We start from the raw sequence: 25,848 nt of genomic DNA on the forward strand, positions 1-25,848 counted from the left end.
GCTGCCCCGTGGCCTTGCAGATTTTCTAGACAGTGGATCTGTGCAACCACTGGTCCCTTTAGTCACAAACTAACCCCAGCTACTCCAGCATTTGTGAAACAAATTCAAACCCATGAAGGGAAATGAATATTCCATTTTTAGGCTCAAGTCTAAATGAATGAATGAATAATGATTTGGGTATTTCAGCTGACCTGGATTCAGTTAGAAATTCAGTCAAGTTATCTGATCTTTAGAAATCACCTGTTCTTTTGATGGTTTAGCTTCAGTATTAAAAATCTGAAAAACTTACAAATTTGGGTTTGTGTTTTAACTTTCATTGATTTTTGCAGCATGGTCAAAATGATACACTCTTGTAAATCAGAGAATAACAACCAGTCTTATTCTGTAATTACATGACCATAAAGAGAAACATAAATGCAATACCATACCTCTACTTTAGTTTTTAACCTATTTGTCGTTCATTGTTTGTAGATCACTCAAGACTAATAAATTCTGAGCCAAACAGTTTTCATAAGTAAAATTTTAGCCACAAAGTGAATTCATTGATTTTCTCCATTTTTGCATTACTGCACACAAAAGCACCAAAAGCCCAGAAAAACCCCACAAAAATTACCAATGCATTCCTTACAGGCACTTGAGACAATATTGCTGCAAATTGCTGACTTCAGTATTCCAGCAGTGTTTCAGGCTCTAGTTTGAATGAGTTAAAGTTTCTCATATTACAATTCCACAGTACCGAATTTCTATGCAACGAAATCCTATATAGTCACAAAGCCCTCTGTCTTATTGGAGCCATACATAAAAAATGGAGTACCTTCACTGTTACCCTAAGTCATTTATTTATTTTTTCATAAAATGCCAGCCTTAAATGTTTTATGACATCAGCCAGCAAAGGCAAGCCACTTACACCATATATTCAAACAGAAAAAGTGCAGTTCCATCAAACATACCTCCACAAGCCTGCTGGTGTGTTCTTGAAATATAGCAGCATATTCCTTTATTTCTTTCTCTCTTCCATTTTTAGCAGCTTCAATGAGAACTAGAAGTGGAACAGTGGTATCTAAGAAGGAGTCTGAGATGTGATCTATAATGGCTTTACGGAGCTGCAAAAGAAAGCATCACATTAGTACCTGCTAACTGGCTATTTGTTAAAGTCTGTTATAATTACTGGCCATTAATATTTTATAACATAAACATGTACACACTGTACTCCTGCTTTATTTGCAAGATTGTGTGTCTGAAACCTACTGCAGCTGCAATTTATCTATTACACAGAAAACTGTATTTAATTTTAGTGACAATTTTCATATACCACTAGCTAAATATGCATGTTTGCAAGTGTGAATGTCTGTGTGTGAGTACAGATACATAAACCACTTAGAACATATACTACTTTTGTTGAAATCAAGGGAGCCAAACAAATATTCACCTTCCCTGATGAATAGAATAGACTACTTACATGATTTCACATGTGAAAAATTAGTTAGACCAGATCTCATGTCTCCTGGGTATTGTCCCTTGTAACTCAGATGCCAAGGGAGAAGTCTATTTAATTTTACAAGGAAAATATTAATATAATTATGTCTGCACTCCCAAAATAGTCTCCATCACACGTTTTCATAATTGTAAAATTACCCACATATTTTCTTGTTGGGAAATCCAACAACACAGTCTGATTTGCAAGATAGTTGCCTTCACGGTAATTATGCCAATGAGATTACTGATTATGCCACCTGATAAAGTACTAATAGAGCAAGAAGAACTATAAATGAGTCTGCAGTTCAATTTTCTCTGCTTAAATTAATTGTTCTTGAACTTTTTACTTAAATTATTAACGAAGTGTAACATTCTGCCACAAATTATCTCCTTTAAATTAGGTTGCACATAAGCTTATAACTGATCTCTGGGACGTTACTGCATTTAAGGGGTTATTCTGCATGTTATAAACCTATACACTACAATTATTCCTTTTAATCATTAAACACTCAACCAGTTGTAGCAACACATGCAGTGCAACTAAATTATCAAGTTAACTGAATTTTCCTACTGCAAAGATGTTGCTTTTACAGTATATAGAAAAGATATTGATTGGAACAGAAAAGGAAACTAAATGTTTTGAAGCTCTTACAGGTTGACAGGGTTGTTGCCCAAGTAGATGTTTTCTCTTAGAAGTTTGCCCCAATGCATCTGTGTGAAAAGTCAGTAGAAGTAAAGGCTCCTACCACTAGAAAAATGCAAAAAACACATCTTTTTGATACTGTTGTGCTTGTAGGTAGGGCAGTGACCACGCACAGCAGAAATAATAGTAGAGAAGTCTGTTGATTATGAGGACAAGATCTGGATATGAATTCCACTACTAGCTTTGGGATAACCTCACTATCTATATCTCTCATTGACTCACCAGGGGGACAGACAAATCTTCCAAAAAAACACAAGTTTAGAATGGTTTCTTTGTCTTCTAACTTACTGTATCTATCCCATTGGGATATACTATCTGCATATATTATATGTTCTGAAAAGGAATTCAGAAAGAGAAAGTCTATGTGATTCCAATAAAAAATTGGATTTTTTACATTCTCAGCTTCATGCTGGCTGGAATTTAAAAAAAAAAAAAAAAAAAAAAAAAAAAAAAAAAAAAAAAAAAAAAAAAAAAAAAAAAAAAAAAAAAAAAAAAAAAAAAAGTATTAAAAAGTTTTGAAAACTTTCACTAGCAGGAACAAATATGTTGAACCTCCAGCCCTGGTAAGTTACCTGTTAAAATTTTTCTGCTGAAGAAAAAAAGACATTTTTTTCCTGTTTAAAATTAAGTACATGAATGTGACCTCGATGAATCACAGTTTAAAACTTAAGATTTCACTTTAAAACAAAAAGCTAGGGAACCATTATATTCATGGCTGATGATTCATTATCTCCAAGAGAAATATTTTTTGGTTCTGCACAGCCCAGGCTGTAGGACTTTCACAGCCTTAGCGTATTATTTGAGGACCAGTGACTGTAATAACCTCAGTCACATTTGTGGTGAGCTTGAGGCATCCAATTTCAAACCAGTAGCCTAATTTTATCTCTCATTGCATAATTCTTTGCTATCGCTTTTTACTAGTTTGCTTGGTTTAATTAACCTTTCACATATAAATTATCATTATTATTTTGTTCTAAGAAATATATGAAGCTGAGATTTTCAAAGGATGGCTTGTGTAGCATTACAGAACCGAGAAACACAATGTAGAACAAAAGAGGGAAAAGACAAAAGAAAAAAAGGAATATCTGAAGCAATATCTATTTCTTTTCATCCTAAGCATAACAATCACTGTTTTCATGACTCAGTAAGTCTGACTCTGGCCACCTCTAGAGCAAAATGCTAAAAGCAAATCAGATAGGGAGGCTTATAAACAGACAAAGGACAGCAGCAACAGTGCTGGCAGGCAATGCTAGGGAAGTTATTGGGCTATAATTAAAACTTTTCTCATATCATAACTGAAAGAGACACCATCACAAGAGGGAAAGCAGGGGAGCATGATGCCTGACAAACTGTTTTATTTTTAAGATGCAAGGTCTTCTTCTTATTCTTTGAGCAGACTGTTACAGAAGCAGAGGCATGGGGAATTTTTGTTTTGATATCAAAGTGCATTATAAAATAATACAGAAACATGTTGTTTATAAAACATGGGGCATAAGGTTGTTAAAAGCAGGGGAAGGTAGAGAAGAAAATGCCAGCAGCTGTTTACAACACTATTAAACATCAGTATTCTGATGAGTACAGAAAACTGTGTTTGCCTCTATTTGCCTTCTGCCTCAAAAGACCAGCCTGGCAAAAGTCCTGGACAAACCACAGATTAGTTATTATTGAGGGATCTCTCTTTCCCGTCTCTAAGTGGTGCCAGGAAGGCAATCTCCTTTGTGTTGAGAAAAAGCTATCCATGATGAAGTAGCAGCATAGAAATATAAGAATATCCTGAGGAATAACATTTATAAAAACAACCAAGCAGCCAACACTGCAGAACAACCATAGGAGAAACATCTGCGCAGCCCATTCACGCTACACTGGGAAACAACTGGGAGGCAAGAACCGAGTATGGTAATTTTCCATAATTAGAAATTAGAATGAATAGGAAATTCCTTCTTAAATATTCATACAGCTCTACAAGGAAGGAACAGTGACCTAGGCAAAACTACACACACAGAAATGGCATGCACAGCTCTGGCACAAAACAAGGAAAAATCAAAACAATGCAGAATAGCTTAAAATCCCCACAAGTTGCGGCCAAGTTCTTGAAGTGAATGCAAATCACTTCCTTTGAAAGCCAGAGACCTTTGACAACTTCCAGGATAAACTACTATTGAGATGGCTACCTTTGCCTTCAGGTCTTGCCAGACATCAGACTTCTTTCACTTCCTGAGGTCTACAAAGGTGTTCCAAAGGGGGCCATGGCACAACCCACAATCAGGCTGGTGCCTGGGCCAGTATCTGTGTGACAGTTCTGTTTAAAGAGTGCTACTGAAGAGACTTCAAAGATGAAAGTTTATAAGGTTTCGTGTTTAACCCCAATTTTGCAGAGGCAATGCCAGCAATGACTGAAAGCAGAGTGCAACACCATAGGCCCAAATCCACTGTAAGTGACTGATGGAATAGCAGAGAAAGTACACAGTATTATTTTTTTTAAAAGGATTATAAAAGCTATAAAAGAGTAGAGCAAACAACAATTTTCATGTTTCTTATAAAATTGCTGGGAGATAAAATAATGAATGTTCATAAGTGAAAGCAAATAAGACTCTATGGCAATATCTGCTGGCACAGAACTCCCAATTTCACGTTTCCCAGATCAGGAATTAAGCCTGGAGTAGGCACCATTCCTAAAACAATTTTTATGCAATTCACAAGTATGAACATAAAACGGGAGATAGATGAAATATTTCTCATAAATACTTTCCAGTGGAAAATGTCAAGAAGCCACAGAGCTATTCTGGTTAGAGAAGATTACTGGTTCTAGATTGGCTATAAATTGGGCATAATTACATTCAACCTGAACATTTTCCAAAGGTTTACAGAAAGACACGAATTAGTTAACAGCTTTTAACCACTGTAATAGGGTCTATAAACTCCTATAAGATGGAGTTTCATTAACTCATGGAAGAGATTGTAGGACAGAATGGGATTGTTCCTAGACACACTGGGCTTGTGATGCAAGTTGCCAGCTCTCTTAACTGAACATATTTTCGACAGAATGTAAGCAGAAATCAGATAGCTAGTTAGTAACAAATATATAAATATACATTTATATGATATTCTTCTCATCTTTTTGTTCCAACAACCGATAATAGTTCAAGCTTATCTAAAACAAAAATAATCTCGAATAATTACTGATATATATCTATAGAAAATATATATTTAGAAATGTGTGCATGCAGAAATTTGCCTATGTACAAATATATATTCAGCCAGAATAACTTGGATTTTTCCCAGAGTTTTGAAAACTTGTATGTATATATCTCACAGAACAGGGCAACTATCTTCAGTATTTTTTTAATATGATAAAAAAAAATCTTTGTTTTCAACGTGCATAAACTGAAAACAGCAATTTTGAAAGGCACCCTTCAAGACCCTTTTCTACTTCTTCCTTTCCCCAGGTTGCTCACCTGTCTGCGAAGGTCTCTTGTCTTCTTGCACATACTGTCTATGGCAACATTCAAGGCATTACTTCTCTCTTTCTTGTCAGTCTGTAATAAATGGAAAAGAAAACACAAAAATGGTTAATTGGGCTTTCTTAGCAAGCATGTCCTTTGTGCCCTCAGTTCATCAGAGTATTTGGTAAATCATACATGTGCACAGATTTTTCAAATTTTAATATGTTTCAAGAGCCAATATTCATGGGATGCCAACTTGTGGTGCTAAGCATAATTTGCTGAACAAAAACTTATGCTTTAGTAGCAGTGTATGGGAACAAAATTAAAAACGTTTCAACTTCTGAATTGCTGTAATACTCTTAGTATAATCCAGGGTTACTTGCAGAACAACATTAATATAATTATTATTAATATTATTAATATTGCTGTCAAACCATTATCACCACATTCATGTGAAAAACAATGTTATCTCTCTACAGACAACTTATAAATTCAGATGCCCACAATGCAGTTTGGTAATGCTTTAGTCTGCAGCATTCATTATTTAACTCCCGTAAAACAGAAGGGGTGAGTTTCAAAACGTTCAAGGTGTTGCAGTGAAATTATGTTGTTTCATTGCTCATGAAAAGGCATTTCTTCATTTAACAGCACATTCATTCTCAGCATCCAGAAGACTGAGTTCTTGAGATATTTGAGAGGTCTTAAGAGAATCAGTTGTACACTTCCAAAACAATCTCATTTTTTTTTTCATTTCTACCTATAGGCAAAGTGCTTATGTTATCATTGTTAGCTATTTGAAAAGTGCAGTTAACACTTTTATTGGACTGCCCAGAATATTTTCTGTACAATATCATCATAATATCTCTGTGTCTACTAGCTGGTTGGAATATTTTTTCCCTGTTAGTAAAGAAACTACAGGAAAAACCAAAATGTCTGATGAAGTTTGTTGTTTGTTTCCCTAAAGCAAACAACCACTACTCACTACCTTTGGACTGCCCTGATCTGAAGGAAATAACCACAAGCAATGAATGTGTCTTTACACAAAGCCTTAAGTCAGCACACATGACATTTACAGCAAAAAGCACCAGATTCTCATAAACGTTGAAGAAATAACTATGTATACCGACCACAATATTTGGACTTCAGGTAGAGTACACCAGGATGTCTATATTATGAACATGACTACTTTGTTTTGTAAATAATATTGAAATTAATATAGAATTTATAATATCTCAGTAAGCATCTTGTTGTGTCAGCTTGATCTGTCTACCACATAACAAGGCACCTTGTTATCTACAATAAATCTTACTTCAGTCAGAGTTATTTCCTTGCTAAAAAAGAAAAACAAAACCAAAACATAATCTGTTAACAGAGCAATATGCTTAATATCAAAGCAAAGACTAGAGATGATGAGGAAAAAACCTTTACATTAAAAATGAACGTGCAATGTAATAAAATGAATGCCTTGAAATTATTAGTCTGAAAGGAACAACCACTTTAAAAATTGAGCTTAAATATATTCAGTGGGACTTAGAAGTTCTCCCATGATTTTCTATTTCTGAAATTGCTCACAGTCATTGCAGGAAACAGATGATCAAACACAGGTCTTGGAGAAAGGCCTGCGCTTCACCTTAAAACCTTCGAGGAATCCCTAAACATAGATATTCACTTTTTGTATCACAGTAGTGCAATCGGTTCTCACACCAAAGCTTGCATAGCCACCAAAGCAAATTATGACTTCTCTACTATGTTTTTTAAATTACTGTCAAACTTGATAACAAAACTGACTCCTTTAAAACTACTAGGTAAACAGGGCCAGTAAAAGCACAGTGGATACAACTCAGTTTATGGCTATGAATTTTCAGACTACAAAGATGCACTGGCACATCCTCTGAAAGCTTTATAGTTAGAGCCTATTTTCTACCAAGACAGAATCGGTGTAAAATACTGGGATTTTTTTAATTTTTTTAAGGGCTCTAGTAATGTGTAACTTCAAAAGTTGGCAACTAATGATACAACTGGCTCTAAGCAAACCTAAACCTAAACCACTCAGGCAATGAGTGGCATGTATTGAACAGTCATCACATCATGCCTGGGCTTCATGAACGAAGATTTGAGAAGGGCTCTACCCACGCTTGCTACAAGCACGCTGATGGCTAAAAAGGCCAATGCGAGACAGACAAGTCCAGTTGCAGAAGGCACAGCAGAAAGACTCCCCAGGTGGTATCGACAAGACGCGACTCTTTCTGCATTGTCTTTTCTCCTCGAGAGTGATCCTGCAGGTGTTCTCAAAAGAAGCAGCAGCATTATAGATGGTGTGTCTCCAGGTCTCCTGATTGGAGGCCAGGGTAGACCAGTGGTGGTGATCAATATGGTCAAGGTTGAGGGATTGTTTCAGGCAGTCCTTGTATCTCCTCTTTGGGACACCTCTCTTGTGGCAGCCAGTGGCAAGTTCCCCATAGAGCACAATCTTAGGAAGGCAGTAGTCCTGCATCCTGGAGACGTGCCCTGCCCAGTGCAGCTGTGTTCTCAGCAGCATGGCCTCAATGCTCGTGACTGCTCTCGCTTCATGAGGACCAGCGCGGTCAAGTCAGATATGGCAATGCACTTTCTGAGCCCTTTCCAATAACCAATGGTGTGAAGCAAGGCTGCGTTCTTGCACCAACTTTATTCACAGTCTTCTTCAGCATGATGCTCCAAAGGGCCACGGCAGACCTCGATAATGAAAACGGTATCTACATTCGACATTGTACCGATGGGAACCTATTCAACCTAAGGCAACTGAAGGTCCACACTAAGACCTTAAATCATCTTGTCCGTGAGCTGCTTTACGCTGACGATGCCACCCTCATTGCCCACACAGAAATAGCTCTGCAGTGTTTGACATCCTGCTTTGCAGAGGCTGCTGAGCTTTTTGGGCTGGAAGTCAGTTTGAAGAAAACAGAAGTTTTCTATCAGCCTGCTCCTCAGGAAGTCTCCCATCATCCCCATATCACCACTGGTGAAACAGAGCTCAGATCAGTCCAGCAGTTTAATTACCTGGGAAGCATCATCTCCTCGGACGGTAAGATTGATGAAGAAATAGACAACAGGTTAGCAAGGGCATAAAGAGCTTTTGGTAAACTCCATAAAAGAGTGTGGCAAAACAAATACCTGAAGAAAAGCACAAAGATCAGCATTTACAGAGCCATTGTACTGTCCACTCTTTTATATGGGTCTGAATCATGGGTCATTTACCAGCACCACTTGCGTTTCTTAGAACGCTTCCATCAGCGCTGCCTCCATACAATCCTAAACGTTGAACAGTAAAAAAGTAAAAAAAATTATTTTCTTTGCAAATTCTTTACATTGCCAATGTCTAGAAAGCAAATCTAACTATAACTTAAGTTATTCTTCACCTAGTGTTTTTCCCAAGAGCTAAATAAGCTGTAAAATGCAGCTTCAGGCTGTAGAACGTGGACATTTCCAGAATGCAGGTAAACCTCATAACTGTAGGCTCTCATTCTTCTTCAAAGAAAGTTAAACAGCAAAAAACCCACGCTACTGTTTGCATAAATCCTGCTTATAAAAACTTTGGAATTTCTAAACTGTGTACAGTCTTTTGAAGTCAGAGGGGCACCTGACTACAAAGTCTCCTGTGGGAACACTCCTAAACATCAATGGCCTCATGCTGTGTTCTCCAATCGCCCATTGGCCCCAAGCACCTTTGGATGCTGAATTACCCCTTCAAGTTTTCATTCTTCTGCACACTTCCAACTCAGATCTGCAATGACAGTTACAGTTCAAGATCTACACTAGATGATTACACTTTGTAAAAACTGAAAAAGACCAGATTTCGTATTTTTAAAGTATCTATTAAAATTATGTCATAGTGGAACTAAAGGTGATCCGAACACCTCTCCACTGTTCCACTCTCCAGTGATGGAGCTCACAGGTCTGTATTTGCAATATTCTGCATCTGCTTGTCTATTAACATTCTTTTCATGACTGCTGTACTTCAGAACAAGCAAGTCTATCCTGAAATAGTTCCTTCTTGTGCAGGGTGACTGAATTAGGAAAAGGGGTAGGAAAATTATGCACATTATTCTGGGCCTGGATTTTGAAATTCAGGCAGTTGAGCTCTCTGCTTTCAGTTCTCCTGCATTCACCTCCTATTTTTTTCTGTTAAATATATGTAATAGCAGCAATATGGCTCCCTTGTAAAGGTCCTAAAAACAATATCCAGCTCCTATTATAATGCATTTTTAAAATCTGAAACATTTTACAAGCACTAAGTCCCACTCTTATTAATATTCCACTAAGTGAAAATAAGTATTTTTAATTAACACTGGATAGCCTGAAGATAATGCTGGGTATTGCCAATAATAATACAGGCCTATCTATTTCACACACTGGCAAACAACATTATTGAATGACTGAAAAACCACATGTGCAGAAAATCTTTCCTGCTCGATTTTCATTTAAAACAATCCATATCTAAGGGCAGATTCTCAACTGAAACACAGGACTATCTCCCCATTGTGTTTAATGGAGTTCATTTAAATCATGATATGGTCAGGACTATTTAAATTATCATCTAATTTCTTCTAGTACTGAGGCCAATAGACATGAACTAAATTTATAAACACTTACATAAAAAAGGATATATAAGAGGATACAATGAGCCATAAGTATTAAAACAGCAAATACTATTAGTATTCATTAAATCATTCAATGAACACTCCCACTTTAGCCATAACCCAGAATGCAGATACAACATAGAACTGGAGTACTCTCAGTAGCAGGACTAAACCAAACAAGTCAAATGGAGCCAGTTTATTTGGGTATGTATTGGTGATAAAGTATTCACAAGGATTTACTGAAACCTTGCAAGACACTACTCCTTAGGGAAATCACTTTTGCATCCTCTCTGAAGGTCCTGAGCCTCTACTTGATATAGAGGGTGGGGAGAGAGAATTAATTTGGTAGGTTGAGGTTTTGCTTTGTAAATAGTCCCTCAAAATACCCATATTTAAAAACAAAAAAACCACACAAGCCCCCCCCCCCCCCCCAACTAAACAAAAACCAAAAAGGAAAACAAACTTTTAAAAGTAAACTGTAACAGGCCTTCACGAAGCATCCCTGGATAATTTGGACATACACATCTGAAGCAGATATTGGTATTTCAAAGATAAAATAATAATTATTCAGAACTAGTCATACATATTCAAAACCACATCTGTAGTCTCTAGCCTTTCCATGCTGTGGGGTAAAAAGGAGCACTTCCATGATGAGAACAGATACCTCCTGAATTCCATACTCTGGAACAGCTGGAGTCTTAGCTATATATTTAAAAACTACTTTACTTTCATCCTAAAGGATTCCTTCAAATATCTATGTGGCAACACCAAGGTGAGGAAATATTTTCCCTGGTTTTATGCAGAGCCTCAAGACAAAACAGCCAAATTGGGATCCAGACCCCACACTGCACTGGTGGTCAGGGCCCATCTAGGTTGCCTGTACAGGGGAAGTGATATTGGAGCAGGGAATGCAAAATCTGGAGCTTGAGCCTCACTCTGAATTTTTAAGAACTGCCTCCCTCAGCCAAGCTGTCTGTAAGGAAATAAATATCTACAAATGTAGTGAAGGGTTATAAACACACCACACCAATATCAGTCCAGCTATATTACACTCATCTGTGAGTGCCACAACTACACAAATACGAAGCCATGAAAAATTTATCTCGACAGGCACCCTGACTTTTCTTTCCTTAAACACCACTATAAAGTGTTATTTGCAAACACACAAAGGAGTGTGTTTCCTGATGTTTGAGGGTATTCAGATGGAACTTCATCTTGCCTTCCTGGGTTTACGTATTAATCTAAAAAAATATAAGTTGAAACAAAGCAGTGGTACTTCATGGGAATGTTTCAAATTACACACATTTTCAAAACCAAATACATAACTTTAAGCCATATAGTACTCAAAGACTCTCCTGAAAATAGATTTCCATACTGAAAGACCTATGGCCCCAAAACATGCTTTGTTTCATGGGATGTGTCTGTTCCCAAATACTCATTGTATAATCCTGGGAGGAATGAATACAAGAAAGAAATCCAATCTGCTGCCATAACTTTCTTTGTTTATCACAGAATCACATAATGGTTTGGTTTGGAAGGGACTTAAAAGATCATCTCATTGCAATCCCCTGCAGGAACACTTTCCACTAGCCCAGGTTGCTCCAAGCCCCATCCAGCCTGACCTTGGACACTTCCAGGGATGGTGCAGCCGCAGCTTCTCGGGGCAACCTGTGCCAGGGCCTCACCACCCTCACAGGGTGAATTTCTACCCAATATCTAATCCAAGTCTGCCCTCTGTCAACTGTCTCCAGCACTGTACCATGACTCTGCAATAAACATATTTTGATTTAGTTCCATGCATTCCATGACAATTATATTTTAAAAAAGACCAGCACATTTATCGAAATCAGTTCTCTATGGAAATATTAAAAAAAAAAAGTCAAGCTAAAAGGTAAACACCAATCAATACTACAATAAGTTAATAAATGTCAGAGGTCTAATTAAATAGCTGATGATGTAGACTGAAAATAATCCTATACTTAGTAATTATAGAGTTCTGTACATTGTACCTTAATTAAAATAAAAAAATAAAAATGAACCATCATACAACTTAGAACATTAAAGCAAAGTCAGAGCCTCTAATGGGATACCAAGCATTTTATGTCCGTTGTTACAATTAAGCATTTAACATTAAATTATTTTTTTTTATATGGAGCTTATAAATGGTTCTTCTTTTAGGTTATAAAGTCATAGCAAATTCTAAACAAAACCATACTATGAAATAAAAATTGTATAAAAAGCAGTGACACAATTTATTTTCCATGTTGAAACAATGATGTCATTACTTCGGAAATTCGCACACCTGAATTTGCTGTGCAAAGAGAAAAATATTTTTTTTTCATACCCAGCTCATAGAAACCCTGATCTTTCAAATCCTAAGTCACAAAGTAAAGACACCTGCATCAAAAAAACCCCAAGCTTATAAGCCTTTATAAGGGAAGATTCAGTTCAATGTAAAGTTCAGTTGCAGACTTTCTTTATATTAAAACATATGAACTACTAGAGAAGGGTCAAGAGGCTTGACATCTTGATTACAGTTGGTTTCCTTCTGCCAATATTAGTTAACACAGTGCTTCAGTCATCAGTAACTAAATAAAAGTAATATCACTTCTTACATTCTTTGCTGGGATGAGACAAAGGATTTGTCATCTTGAAGGTCACACAGAGTGAAAAAAAAATACAAGATTAGTGTCTGGCTACGAAACACCTCTGAGAAGTGCCGAGTCTGGGGCAGAATCTCTTTCTATTTCCTTGGACCATTTTGGATATCACTGGGCCCTAGGAATATTTGCCCCTTAAATGTAGAATTCATAAATTCATAAATTCATAAATTCATAAATATCATTTTACCCTTCAAATTTCCAGCTTGCTCCTCTAAGTGCAATGTCAAAGTGAAAAACAAGATCCTTTGTTAAAGGTCACTTAACTAGTTCAATAAACCAAAACAATGATCTTCTCCAAACCAGTAGATCTCAACAGACAAGTTGATTTGAACACAAAAGGAAGCCAGTTATTAACAGCTCTAGTTTTCAAGTCTGTCTCATGCTTTCAAACAAACTTTTTTCAAGATCTCTTTATTCTGCATCCTGGAAGTGGACAGGAATAACTTTTTGAGTGCAGAAAACCTCATGGAAACCTGGAACTATATAGATGTTATACACACAGGATCCACAGCAGTGACTCCTTATTAACTTCTGCCCAAGAAATCTCTTAAATGAACATTTTATAAGTTATTCAAGGAATCCTCTGACAAGACAGCAAAGGCAGAACTTAACATTTCTGACATTTTAAAGGACAAAAATCCTTTCGAAAAGCAAGAGCTCCCAGGCCTTTTCATAGCATTTCAAAGCGTATATTTAAGGTGCATCAAAAGCCTGCAATGGGAAATTAATTTATGCATATAGTTATTAGCTTTCATCTTTAATAGAGGGAACACAAAGAATGAACAACCCACTAGTTCTTTAAGTTGAAAATCACTGTATTCACTCAGTGACACAGATTCCTTACTCTAATACACCCACCCTAGTGCACTTTCCTAATGATACCTGACTCAAGAAAACATATTTTTAAGTATATTAAAAAAAAAAAAAATTAAAAAAGGGGGGAGGGGAGGGAGGGCAGGAACCCAAACCCTACAAGGGCATAGAAAACAATATGTGAACTGAGTAAACGGGGATTCTTTCATGTGGAACTGTTTCTCATCTGTTTCTCATTATATATAGGGTTTTTTGTTTTCCTCAACAGCTTCAATATGAGATTGTTAATTTTCTCCTTTTCAAGCCATCATGGAATACTCCCTCTGAATCTAATGCAGTGAGATGTGAAGTACCTTCTAAGAAATTAATTATCTCAACCTCTACTGGTATCAACTGGAGTACCAAGGACTCTCCTCACTGTGTGAATTAGCCTTTCTCAATTAATATGCAGGAAAAGACTCAAATTGAAAGCCTATCAGTGTAACTCTCTTTTAGCATTCAGTTGCATATAGTTTGTAACGCCACAAATTTAATTCTAAATAAGCACGTATAAAACAGCCTAAAAAACCCCCAAACAAAGATTTAGAACATGTAAGCTTTTAATTATTAAAAAAAAAAAATTCAACACTGAAATTTTCAGATCCTAATTCATCCAAAAATATCAGAAAGAATTATGCTGGAATATGCATAATATTGCGCATTTTAATCCACTCTCCAAAACAATGGTGTCAGTCCAGTGAAGCTGGGGAGACTGGCCAGACTATCTCAAAGGACAGAGCTGGACCCCGGGATATTAAATTCTCTTGAAAGTGACTGTAACCCAGACAAAGGATGAAAGGAGGAACCTCTGCTGTTTTCAATTTTTATTGTTTCGTTCTGATACACAAGAAAGAATGTATCATTATATCAGGTTTCTTCCTACTTTTTTCACATTGGGAATCTTAGAAAAATTCAGCATGATTCCAAGTTGATCCTAAAAAACACCCATATTTTTCTAGCACTTTTTTGGGGGAAAGTGTCCCAGAAAGAGAATTGTCATAACTGGTATGTTGCAAAGCAAATAAAACCACCACTTACTACTTTTAATTCAAAACCCAAAAGCCATAGGCATTTCTTATTCAAAATATGACTGTCCTAATACTTGACAGAGAAACCTTAAGGGTGAAAGATACTTCATTTTGGCTTGTATTTACACTTTAAGCCTATTGAAGGAATCAGCAGGGAGTAAAAAAGATGTTAGATTTCTTTTAATCAGATGTTACTGTCACTGAGAGATGATGCAGGAAGGGCAGGCAAATACAACTAGAAATACAGCAGTATCCAGACTATGGAAGTGACAGTGAAAAGCAGACTTGCGGTTAATCTGCTTTTTACTAAGAAGCAATTTTCTAAGTTTCTAATGCAGAGGTTTTTAATTGAATATCCATCTACCTTTCACCAAAGTTCTGGCACTTTTACAGCAGGAAAATAGAAAATTAGTTGGAGAGAATCTCATCCTACAACAGCAGCATAAGACTTTCCTATGATGAACTATCATATAAATTGCTTAGAGATTATATGCTGCTTTGAGAGGGAGAAAGGGGATGGAGGCAGAAGAAAATTCAAAGTAAAATATAGTGGAGTTGCTGAGACAGTCCTTCTCATCCAGATTGTTTAAAAGTCTTCGCTGCACTCTAAATCAAAAAGTTATGTTCTTAAACAGCAGTCATAAATAGGAAAAAATGTCCAGCACTAAGCTGCTCGACTTCTGCCACACATAGGGACACACTGAGTCACCACAGGTTCCAAATGGGTATTTTTCCAGCATAGCAAAGGCACAACCTGCATTTTTCAAGGAAAACAGTGGTTTTAGATGTGCTATTTTAATGCACAGTGCACTGTATACACAGATTCCAACAGGCTTAAGAGGAGTGTAACAACATTTCAATCAAACTGCATTATAAATATATATATATCTATTTTAAAAATATATAAAGATATTAAAAATATAGGCTTTTTAAAAAAAAGATCTTTCAAGTCCTCGTAGCCACTCCATACCATGCAATAACATCACACTTTCTCCTTATTTTCCCACTATCTCCAGGAGTACCATGAAGAGGTAAGGAAGGTAGAACAAAGAAGGTGATTTCTTTTGTCCTTAATGAAGTTTGCTATGTTTACAGACATTATTCTGAGAAAATCTCTATGATGTTACTCATGATCTCTTACAGAACAGACATGCTATGATACTTTTAACAGAAAACCAAGCACGCTTTTGTACCACACTGGATTGGTGATGAAGATTGATTTCCCTGATTCCCTTGATCTGAGATTTCAGCTATGCCTAGATCAGTAAAGGCATTTGCACTTGAAATTATTCCAAAAACATGTTTATTTGCACTCATACAACTTATATTCTATAACATTTCTGTTATGGAATTCTGTTATTCTATAACAATTCTGTTCTGGAATGATTTGAAGGAAGATGTTTTAAGACAAACCCATGACAGAACTTAGCCTACAGACAGAAACCTTATGAAAATAGCTACTTTTCAGACTCTCAGCTCTAAACCAGGCAAAGGTTGGCCATTTCAAATAACATACATGGGCTTGGCTCAGTTCAAAACTGTACTTTTAAATAAAAGTCAAATGCTGAAGCCTTAAACAGACAAACATTCCCTTTTATAATTCATTAATTTTATTACTTAATCCTTTTATAATTCAGATCAATTAATTTAATTTAACACCACACTGTGATGTAATACGTGAATCTAGGAGGCTGGGAGTCACTTCAGCATGTGCAGTGAATGAAAATCCAGCTTTTAGGGAGAGAACTAAGGTAAATCTCACATTTACGACTACTTCAGCTAAACCCTCACCAGCATCCTGTATGTGTGACTCCAGACTGTATGAATTCCTGTCTTGTCCATACAGAGGACTACAAGGTAAGAGGTAGCAACACAAGACTTTTGGGGGGATTGTCAGAGCAAATAATAGTTGATGCAATCACTTCACCAGGTGAATTCAGTCACTTGGGAACAAAACATACCACTCTTAATAGCAATGCAATGAAATGGCTCCCAGGTGTTATTCCTAGAAGCTCATGACTAAATGTTTCAAACACTCAAATGTTATTAAAAAAAAAAAAGTCACTGTTGTTAATTAGACAAGATCTATTTTACTTCAGATAGATTCTGTTAGCATTTCAGAGGGAACGAACATGAAAGAGATTGACACAAGAGCACTGGAATGATCCATTTACACTGACAACTGCCAGCAAAGAGGCCATTGCATAGCCATTTATTCAACAGATTGACTTGGACAGTGAGAAATCAGTGCATGACTTGAGCTGTTGGATCATCCTCTCAGCACAAGCTCGAACATCCTGGGTTTCTGTGCTACAAGAGAGAAAAAAAACAAAACAAAACAAAACAGAAAAAAAACAACCAACAACAACAAAAAAAATTGTTAAAAGCAGCAGCAGCAGCTAACAAATGGAACAAGGGAGGCTGGATGTCATGGCCTGCAGGGAAGACAACTGAAAATTACAGTCTCCTACAGGGCAGGGATCTGCAGAATCCTGCAGGAGATCAAGTCTGCCATTCAGGGCATATTGCTCTGCAGTTCTCTGCAGAAATTCTCTGCTGCATTTTTGTTTTCACATGGAAATAAACAAATACCCCTGTGGAAAATTCAAGCTCAGAATGCAACATTTTTGACATTCTAACAAAGCAATCATGCTTCATGTTGAAAGTTCCTTTTCTGCAGGACTTTTACCTTGAACATTGTAGAGAATGTCTGTCTAAATTTCCAAGTTTCATGTTTCATTTTTTTAATCATTTACATCTCCAACTGGCCAAAGAACCAATGTATTATAAGTTAACCTAAATTTGCCTACAATTGTCATCAGCTCCATGGAAGAATACAGCAAAAAAGGAAAGGAAAAGTATCCAACTACAACAGAATCAGTAGAAAAGGAACTAGGAATTATGTTGAGTAAAGCAAAAATATTATAGACTCAAAGACCCTTTACCTTTATGATTTATACTAATTCCTTCACTTTCAATTAAATAAACAAAACACTTGACTGAAATCTAATGAGTAACCCGTTCTTCCTATACATGCGTGCTCCTGAGTTATATCTGAAGTTTAAAGAACATTAAAAATACACAAACTCAGAAGATCAAAAGCTAAATGCTAAGCAGGATTAATACCCTTCAAGAGTTGTAGTTCTGACTATGTATCTGTGCATTTCATGACACATAGAGATGTATTGTTCAAACACATGGCAATAATCACACACACATACGCAAATATAAATATGTCAGACAGTGTCTGGTTTACTTTATAAACCCTCTTTGGGTTGAAAGAGCTGCCAATACAGAAGGCTTATCTGAGGGAAGGCTGAAAATAGCAAGTGCACGAAGCTCTCAATTCACCATATTTGAGGGCCACATTTAAGGGCAGCAAGTCAAAGAAAAGAAAATTTTATGTTCATTTGAAAAAAAATACTCAGAGATATCTTGGAAAATACTGCTAATAAGTGCCATGGAAAGAGAGTTTAGCATAAAGTAAAACTGTGAGATTCTGAGAATGAAGATTATGTGATACTTACTATTTCTCTTACTTCAGACTCCCACGAATAAAATATTTGCTATCATACTATGAACAGTATGGCATAATGTAAGGTCTTGTGTAATCCTTCCCACTCCAATCTCGTTGCACCAAAAGATACTCTGGCATCCCTATTCCAAAGTCACAAAAAAAATTGTATATCTGGTATTGAGGGAAAAAATGTGGAATCAATTCAGATATCAACTGTTTATAAAATTATAAAAACATATTAAAATACTCGGTGCTGGAAGTGCAGCTTTGATATGGCATCATCTTTTGAATGTAAATAAGTGTACTTCAAAATGCACTTGTTATATCAAATACACTTCAGGATGCTGCACTTCCAGATTGCAACTAGCACTGCCTAAAAAAGAAATGTTTCTGGATATCTCCTTTCTTAAACTACTAAAATTTTCACTCTGAAAGTTTACATTTAAAAGTCTCTTTTTCAGGGATACTGAAGGGTGCCATATGTTCATTTTTAACTAGAGTGTGTTTTGTAGACAAAATACCTCTACAGTCACATAACAATATTATACATAAAAAGCAAGTAAAAATAATAATTGAACAAAATCACATTAATGGGATCCAAGAAAATATAAGAGCAATTATACATGAAAAGGCTCTGTGCCAACCTGTGCTGACAGCATGAGAGAAAATGGATGCTGTAGTAAACCATGTTCCACAAAGCACAAGGCTCATGTGACAGTGTGTCTGCAGAGAATGTTAATAAGAGTAAAATCAAAATCATGAAAAAAAAAAAAAAAAAGAAAATGGGAAAACAGCAGAAAAGGCAAAGTAAATATTCCAGACGAGGTTTCTTCTGTAATTACAAAAAAGAAATTAAATTATAAATTATGGAAGAGGCCGTTTCCTACTCACAAGACATGAGTGAGAAGGATACTTGGAACTGAAATGAGTTGGCAGAACCAAGGCTCAGTTTTTCTTGCTTATCAGACTCAGGTTCATGCTTATTTTAAGATTACTGATACCCTTCCACATTCACCCATAACAGCAGCACCTTAAATACAATGGTCATGTTTACTACGCTCGGAAATCTTCAGCTGGGAGCTAACACATACGTGCTACTGAAGGCACACACTGATGGAACCTAAGCTCCAGGGTATGGAGATGAAAAAAGCCAAACTAAACACTCAGACTGGAAAGGGGCAAAGTTGAATCGGTGCATCACTCGGTGCATCACTCAGCCATGCTGAGGACAGTGACTTGGATGAGAAAAGCCTAAATGCTCCCAGATGATCTTTCTGCTAATCCAGGCTTTTTGAAAGACCTGGATCCTCACACACCATCTGGTGAAACTCTGGCTAATTAAAGAAAGCCATAGAGAACCACTAACATCAGAGGATGGCAATAAATGGATATGCCATGATCCCTGCCCAAAACTTCTCCATGCCTAAAGACACCAAGCCTGTGTTAGCAGAGCAGGTGCCAACTGAAAGATTCTCTGGCTTTGGCGGAATCCCATCAAACCTCTCAGGGCAACTTGTCCCCCCTCCGAGTGATCAAGAGAGAACAGCACACGGAGCTACAGGGCACAGGAGCTACGTCTGATTTACACTTCCCTGAGAACCCATCCTAAGAAAAAAGAAAAAGTACCTTTGTGTTGTAAATTATATAGTTAAACAGGATCCCTTCACATATTCCACACTGGCCAAGTCCAAACCCAAAAAGCTGAGAGACATCCAACAAAACAGTGCTTTCATTAAATCATCATGGTAATCCCACAGCACTTTCAAGCATGTTAAAAAAAAAAATAAAGTATTCTCTTTCTTAAATTAGTGAAATCTTAAGCAAAACTGGTAGATGGAGGCTATAGGGACCGAGACATAACAGTTTAAAAACGTTCCAGGTAAATCCACCATCAGCAGCACAGCAGCAGCACTCTGACAAGTCCCTAACAACATACAGGCAATGTGTACTTGAAGCCTCTGGGTATTCTTACCCAGGTTTCAAGAAATTGCAAGAGAGAAGGAAGTTGTAGTGCTTGCAAAAACGTTAAGTGCAGGTTTTGTTTAGAATACACAAGTACATACTCTACAAAAGCTCAAATAAGGATGCTTATAGCTATGTTTGCTTTGTTGCTGTTTTTGCAGTAAGCAGCCAACAAGTGCTATAATTATGTGCATAGGGTAGATCAAATAGGCTAAAGAAAATACACAATAATAACCACTTATATCTCATGCAAAAAAGACATAATGATCCTATGATATACAAAATATCTTTAACCACTTATCACAATATATATTAAGTATGACAATGTTGCACTTTTAATTTAGCATCGTGAAGAGTTCTAACAGGGGCACAAGGTTGTGAAATGTGCAACACACAAGTAAGTGCTATGCTTTTAACAATCATCCACTAAAAAGTGATCCTCCCCTAATATTATTTTGAAAGATAAATACATTCATTTATTTTTCTGTAACCTGAACCTAAATAAAACCAAGACAACAAAACTGAAACTTTCAATGCATTAGTTGAAGGAGCTGGTAAACCTAAACACACTGTAGGCAACTTGGCTGATAAAGCTAAAAAAAGAAAATAAGAAGAAGTTTCTAAGCAGCACAAACAACATGATGCTTTCATTTTCATAAATACCAAAGAATAGTATGCTCAGGGGGTCTAAATGATGTATGATGGAAATCAGTGAAAAAAACAAAAATCAGACAACTCAATTCCAGCATCAATAAACATTCATCATTGGGCAGAGAACGATAGGAATTTCCATTTCTTGCTAACTTTAAATTCTAGAGGTTGTTCCATGCAACCTTGCCATCCCTGAACTTACAAAGCACTAATCAGACATTGTCACTTAGGAGGTGGTTCCTCATGCATTTCAAGGCTGATGCAAAGAGCCATTTGCCATAAAATGAAGGCATGGACCAGCTGGAGCTGAAAACAAACAGCTTCCAACCTCAGGAATAAGTTTAGTAATGGAGAATGGAGAGCTGAGCATGAACACATCAGATGACAGAATGGCATCTTGGAAATGCTAACACAAGCAAGTCCAAAACCTATCTGTAATTTTCCACAGGATTGCTTGTTGACTTACTAGGCAGCAATCTGGAATTGCAAAGCAAGGCTTTATGAAGCAGCTTTTCTCTAGTCTTTTGAAAGAGAAACTAAAGTTCAAGAAACAAAATCTTGGTTACAAATACATTTCTATTATTACAGAAGCAGTTAGCAATAGTTAGTCCTCTCTAATTAGCAATTAGCATCCTCTGACTTTCACCAACTACAACACAGCTTTCATAAAATATGGGTCATGCTCCTTGCTGCATAATGATATACACTGTTAAAACAGGCAAAGTATTGTAAGAAAAGACTGATCCAACGTTTAAATGAGACAAAGGTTTGATTCCATGCACTGCTTAATAAGCCAGAAAATGCTATAAATTATACAGATGCACAACATGCACTTATTCAGAGCACAAACAGCATTGGTACCACTCTTGGAATTTAAATTAATAGGAAATGTTGTTAAACTGAAAAATGCTTCTAAATTAATTCCCCTCATTAGCACCTGTGCTGCAGTCACTGAAGCCAGCACAGAAGACTCAGCCTGAAACTCTAAAAGCTGGTGGTTCCTACAAAGGATGCTAAATACCATCTGTGACCTTATGAAGAATTTAACCTCCACAAGTTTTTGGACCATTCACCACATTTCTAACACAATTAAAAAATCTTCTTTTTTTTTGACATATGCCAGAACAAAATTAAAACCTTCTTTACTTTGTTTTACTAACTGAGAGCCTCATTCACCTAAGGCTCAATGATGACATCTCAACTCAATTGCAAATCAAGATCCAATAAGGTTGTAAAACACATTTCCTGGCTGCAGACTACAAAACACTATGCTAAAAAACATCTGAGTCCCACTTGTAGTTTAACAATATAAAAGCTGTAAACATTTTCAGACTGTGCTACAAGACCATGTTTAGATTCTGTCTCTCTTATTCTTTATACTCTACATAAAACCTGGGTAAGTCAAAAGCATTTGAAAACTACACCTTGTCACTACTCAGTCTCTCACTAATGCATATCTCACATGACACGGCCCTACAAGTGCAGCGATGCCTGGTATCTGTGTCATGTTAGCTAATAATTTCTTGCCAGATTCACACAGAGATTAAGGTAACTCTCCATAACAGGAATGCCGAAGAACAGCTACCCCTAGTGATGAGAGAGATAGGAGATGAAGTTCAAAGCTTTTGTTTACAATTATTTCTCATTTTATTCAGTGAGCTTGTAGCCAGACACAGAACGAACACTGAAAAAAGACAACACCTCAGTATTTATACACATATTTTAATTGCAAATAATTTTACCAGAAAGGGCCTCATGGATAGGTTTGTGTCACGTTGTTACAGCCAGGTCAGAACTCCAGCTTCAAACACTAATGTACCAACATCTAAAGAGTTAAAGCCCAATTTAAATCTCTCTGATTTGCCTCCTGCAACCTAGAATAGCAAACAGATCCTTCCCTGGGTCTCTATGCAATAATGGGAATTTCCAGACAGTGAAAGGGAGAGGACACCAAGTGTTCATGTTGCAGCTGGCAGAGTCCCCTTTTACAAATCTAGATGCCAGCACAAGAGAAATACAGAATCCCAGACAAGGGTTGGAAAACACCTTTCAGATCCCTGAGTCCAAATGTAAAGCCTGCACTGCCAAGTGCACCATTGACCCACGTCCCCAAATGCCACATTTTAGATACATTCAGGAGTGGTGACACACCAGGTGCCATTGGTCTTGCCCACAACTTTCCCCACAACTGACCAGCACGCCCAGGTTGTTTCCCACTACTTTCCAGCCACTCTTTCCCCCAGCCTGCAGCACTGCACGGAGCTGTTGTGGTCCAAGGGCAGGACCCAGCACTTGAACTTGTTGAACTTCATACAACCGGCCTCAGCCCATCAATCCAGCCTGTCCAGATCCCTCTACAGAGCCTTTCTACCCTCCAGCAGGTCAACAATCTCACCCAAATGGGTACTGGCTACAAACTGACTGAGGAGTTCACTTGATCCCCTCATCCAGGTCAACAGTGAAGATATTAAACAGGACTGGCCCAAACACGGAGCCCTGGGAAACACCCTTGGTGTCCAGCTGCCAGATGGATGTGACTTCATTCCCTCTATGGCCACTCTCTGGCCTGGCCATCCAGCCAGTTTCTACCCAGCAGAGTGCACTTGTCCAAGCCATGGGCAGCCAGTTTCTCCAAGAAAATTGTGTGGCAAACAATGTCAAAGGCTTTACTGAAATCGAGGTAGGTAACATGCACAGCCTTCCCCTTATCCACCCAGTGGGTCTCCCTGTCACAGAAGGAGATCAGGTTGTCCAAGCAGGACCTTCCTTTCCTGAACACAGGCTGCGTCTGATCCCCTGGTTGTCCTCTTTTCATATAGATGGAAAAAAATGAACATGAGTGTTCTTTAGTGCAAGGATTTTATTCATCAGAAAACTAGGAAAATTTGTAGCAAACAGCAATCTTTCTAATTTGTCTTCCATGAGTGAATACACAGCATGTAATCAATCCAGCTAAGCACTGTCCATGAGTATGCTCTCCTGATGGATAAGAAGCCATACAGACTATTTGGAGACATTTTTACGTGGAGTTTTCTGAGCACTGTATTGGCTCTTAAGTTACACAACTGTATTGTAGCACTGGGAATTCTAAATACATTCATAAATACTATACAGTTATTTTAAAATATTCATAATACATTCTTTATACACTCAAAACACAAAAACAGAACTAGCAAAACAATTTGTACAAGAAAGTAAAGAAAAAGCGGAAAGAGTATTCAAGAGTACAAGAGATTTAGAGTACACAAGTTGTAACAGCAAGAAGAGATAAGAGTTGGGAAGAAATTAAAACTTTAGTGAAGGTAAACAAAATAGACATATTAGAAACACCATTATTTTCCACAAAGCAGAAGTCAAAATCCTTACATTCCTTGCTTCAAACCCTGCAACTTACTATATACACTATTGAATCATCTTCTATACACATATCAAATCCTTCTCCATATCAAATCATGGAAGAGATTATTTAAATCATGCCTTCTCCTGCACATTGCTTGGACCATTAGCTTTCTATGTTACCAAGAGAGAAGCCAAGTGAAAGGGGAGAGAGAAATTATGAACCTGTGCAAGCATTTTGCTATACAGGACTCTCACCTTTTTTATATTGTTTTCCTTCTATGTGCTTTCTCTGTGCCCACAGTGAAAGAAGCCAAGGCAAAGAAAGCAGTTTACTCTACAGATACACACTTTTCCAGAGGTGCTCACTTCAGAATGAAAACACCCCCTGAAATCAGCAGCAATTAATAACACAGCACAATGGCTTTAAACTATATAGTGTAATCCAGAATTAGCAAAAGATACTTCTCTCATTATCTCTTCTGAAAAAAAGGAGAAATATGTTTGAAAGCCCCAGTAGTGAAAGTCTTCCACTGACCTAAGTGTCGCATCCAGGTGACCACAGTAATTTAGGTTTTCACAGAGGAAAGCCAGAAGGTGGATAACTGTTCCCAAAGTGCTGGAAGCAGCATGGAGCTGGCTGCAGTGGGGCCATGGTATTTTTGGCAGCTCGTGGAACTAGTCAGAGGCCTCCACACCTGACGCACAGTTAATCTGCAGCCCGGACAACCTGATGAGGAGTGATGGTGTTATCTTATGGTGTTAGGCATAAACTGTGAGTCTGTGATTCTATGAGTAATTTGAGAAATCATTGAGGAAATTATGAAATGCCTGTCCCTTTTAAAATAAGTCTTTTTGCAAATTATTTTCTATTAGACTATAACATTATTTCCAGTCTGAAAGGGAAAAGAGATAAAGTGTGCTGGCCTGTTACAAAACAGGGAGGCATATTTTAATCTTTATCACTCAAAAGAAATTTAGAAATAAATTTAAAGCATGGTTCCCCATGCATTTTTCACCAGCAAATATCAACTGGGCATATTTTAACATGTAAAAGACAATATATGGATGGGGACAGACTCTTCCAAGTTCACTGTGGGTGGGAAAGTTGAAATCAATATTACTTCTACTGCCAAGGAAATGTGTCTGCCAGGAAACAAAAGCAAGGGTAAGCCACAGATACAACGATCAAAAACAAAAAAAAAAAAAATCCACTCAGATATAACACTGAAGGTAATTTGGAAGCTAATACAGGTAACCATAGAATAAGCAGAATTACCATCCTGCTTTCATCTGCAGGACCACAGTCCTTTCTGAAGGTTTGGTGCTATTGTAGCAAGAAAATTTTGCTGCTGAGTATTATCGAGGTTGATGGACAAAACACAGCTGCAGTTTATGTAACAAAGAGCCAATACTGTATTATTAAGACAGGATCAGCTGTCATATTAATCATGCTACTACACTGTGTTCTAACATTCATCTGAATGCATTCTAAACTCTGAAAAACCTTTTCATATCCTGAAACACAATCAAATACAATGACACCCCTTGGAAACAAGTAAGTGCACTAAAAACAGTAATAATTACAGTAATGGAGG

The 25,848-nt window shown here is 37.2% G+C and overlaps 1 protein-coding gene across 1 annotated transcript in view; it reads right to left on the bottom strand.

The window, feature by feature from the left end:
- Positions 1-236: 236 nt before the first annotated feature.
- CTNNA3 (catenin alpha 3) overlaps positions 237-25,848 on the bottom strand; it is a 245,727-nt gene continuing 220,115 nt past the window's right edge. Inside the window, exons 8-10 of the mRNA XM_027896663.1 lie at positions 5,635-5,715; positions 951-1,103; positions 237-284 (exon numbers count right to left, since the gene is read on the bottom strand). Of these exons, the coding sequence (XP_027752464.1) occupies positions 237-284; positions 951-1,103; positions 5,635-5,715 (282 nt within the window). The remainder of the gene's footprint in view (positions 285-950; positions 1,104-5,634; positions 5,716-25,848) is intronic.

Source organism: Empidonax traillii, unplaced genomic scaffold (genome assembly GCF_003031625.1).
Source record: "Empidonax traillii isolate 1590-97213 ecotype Southwest subspecies unplaced genomic scaffold, ASM303162v1 scaffold508:size451158, whole genome shotgun sequence".
Taxonomy (NCBI): domain Eukaryota; kingdom Metazoa; phylum Chordata; class Aves; order Passeriformes; family Tyrannidae; genus Empidonax; species Empidonax traillii.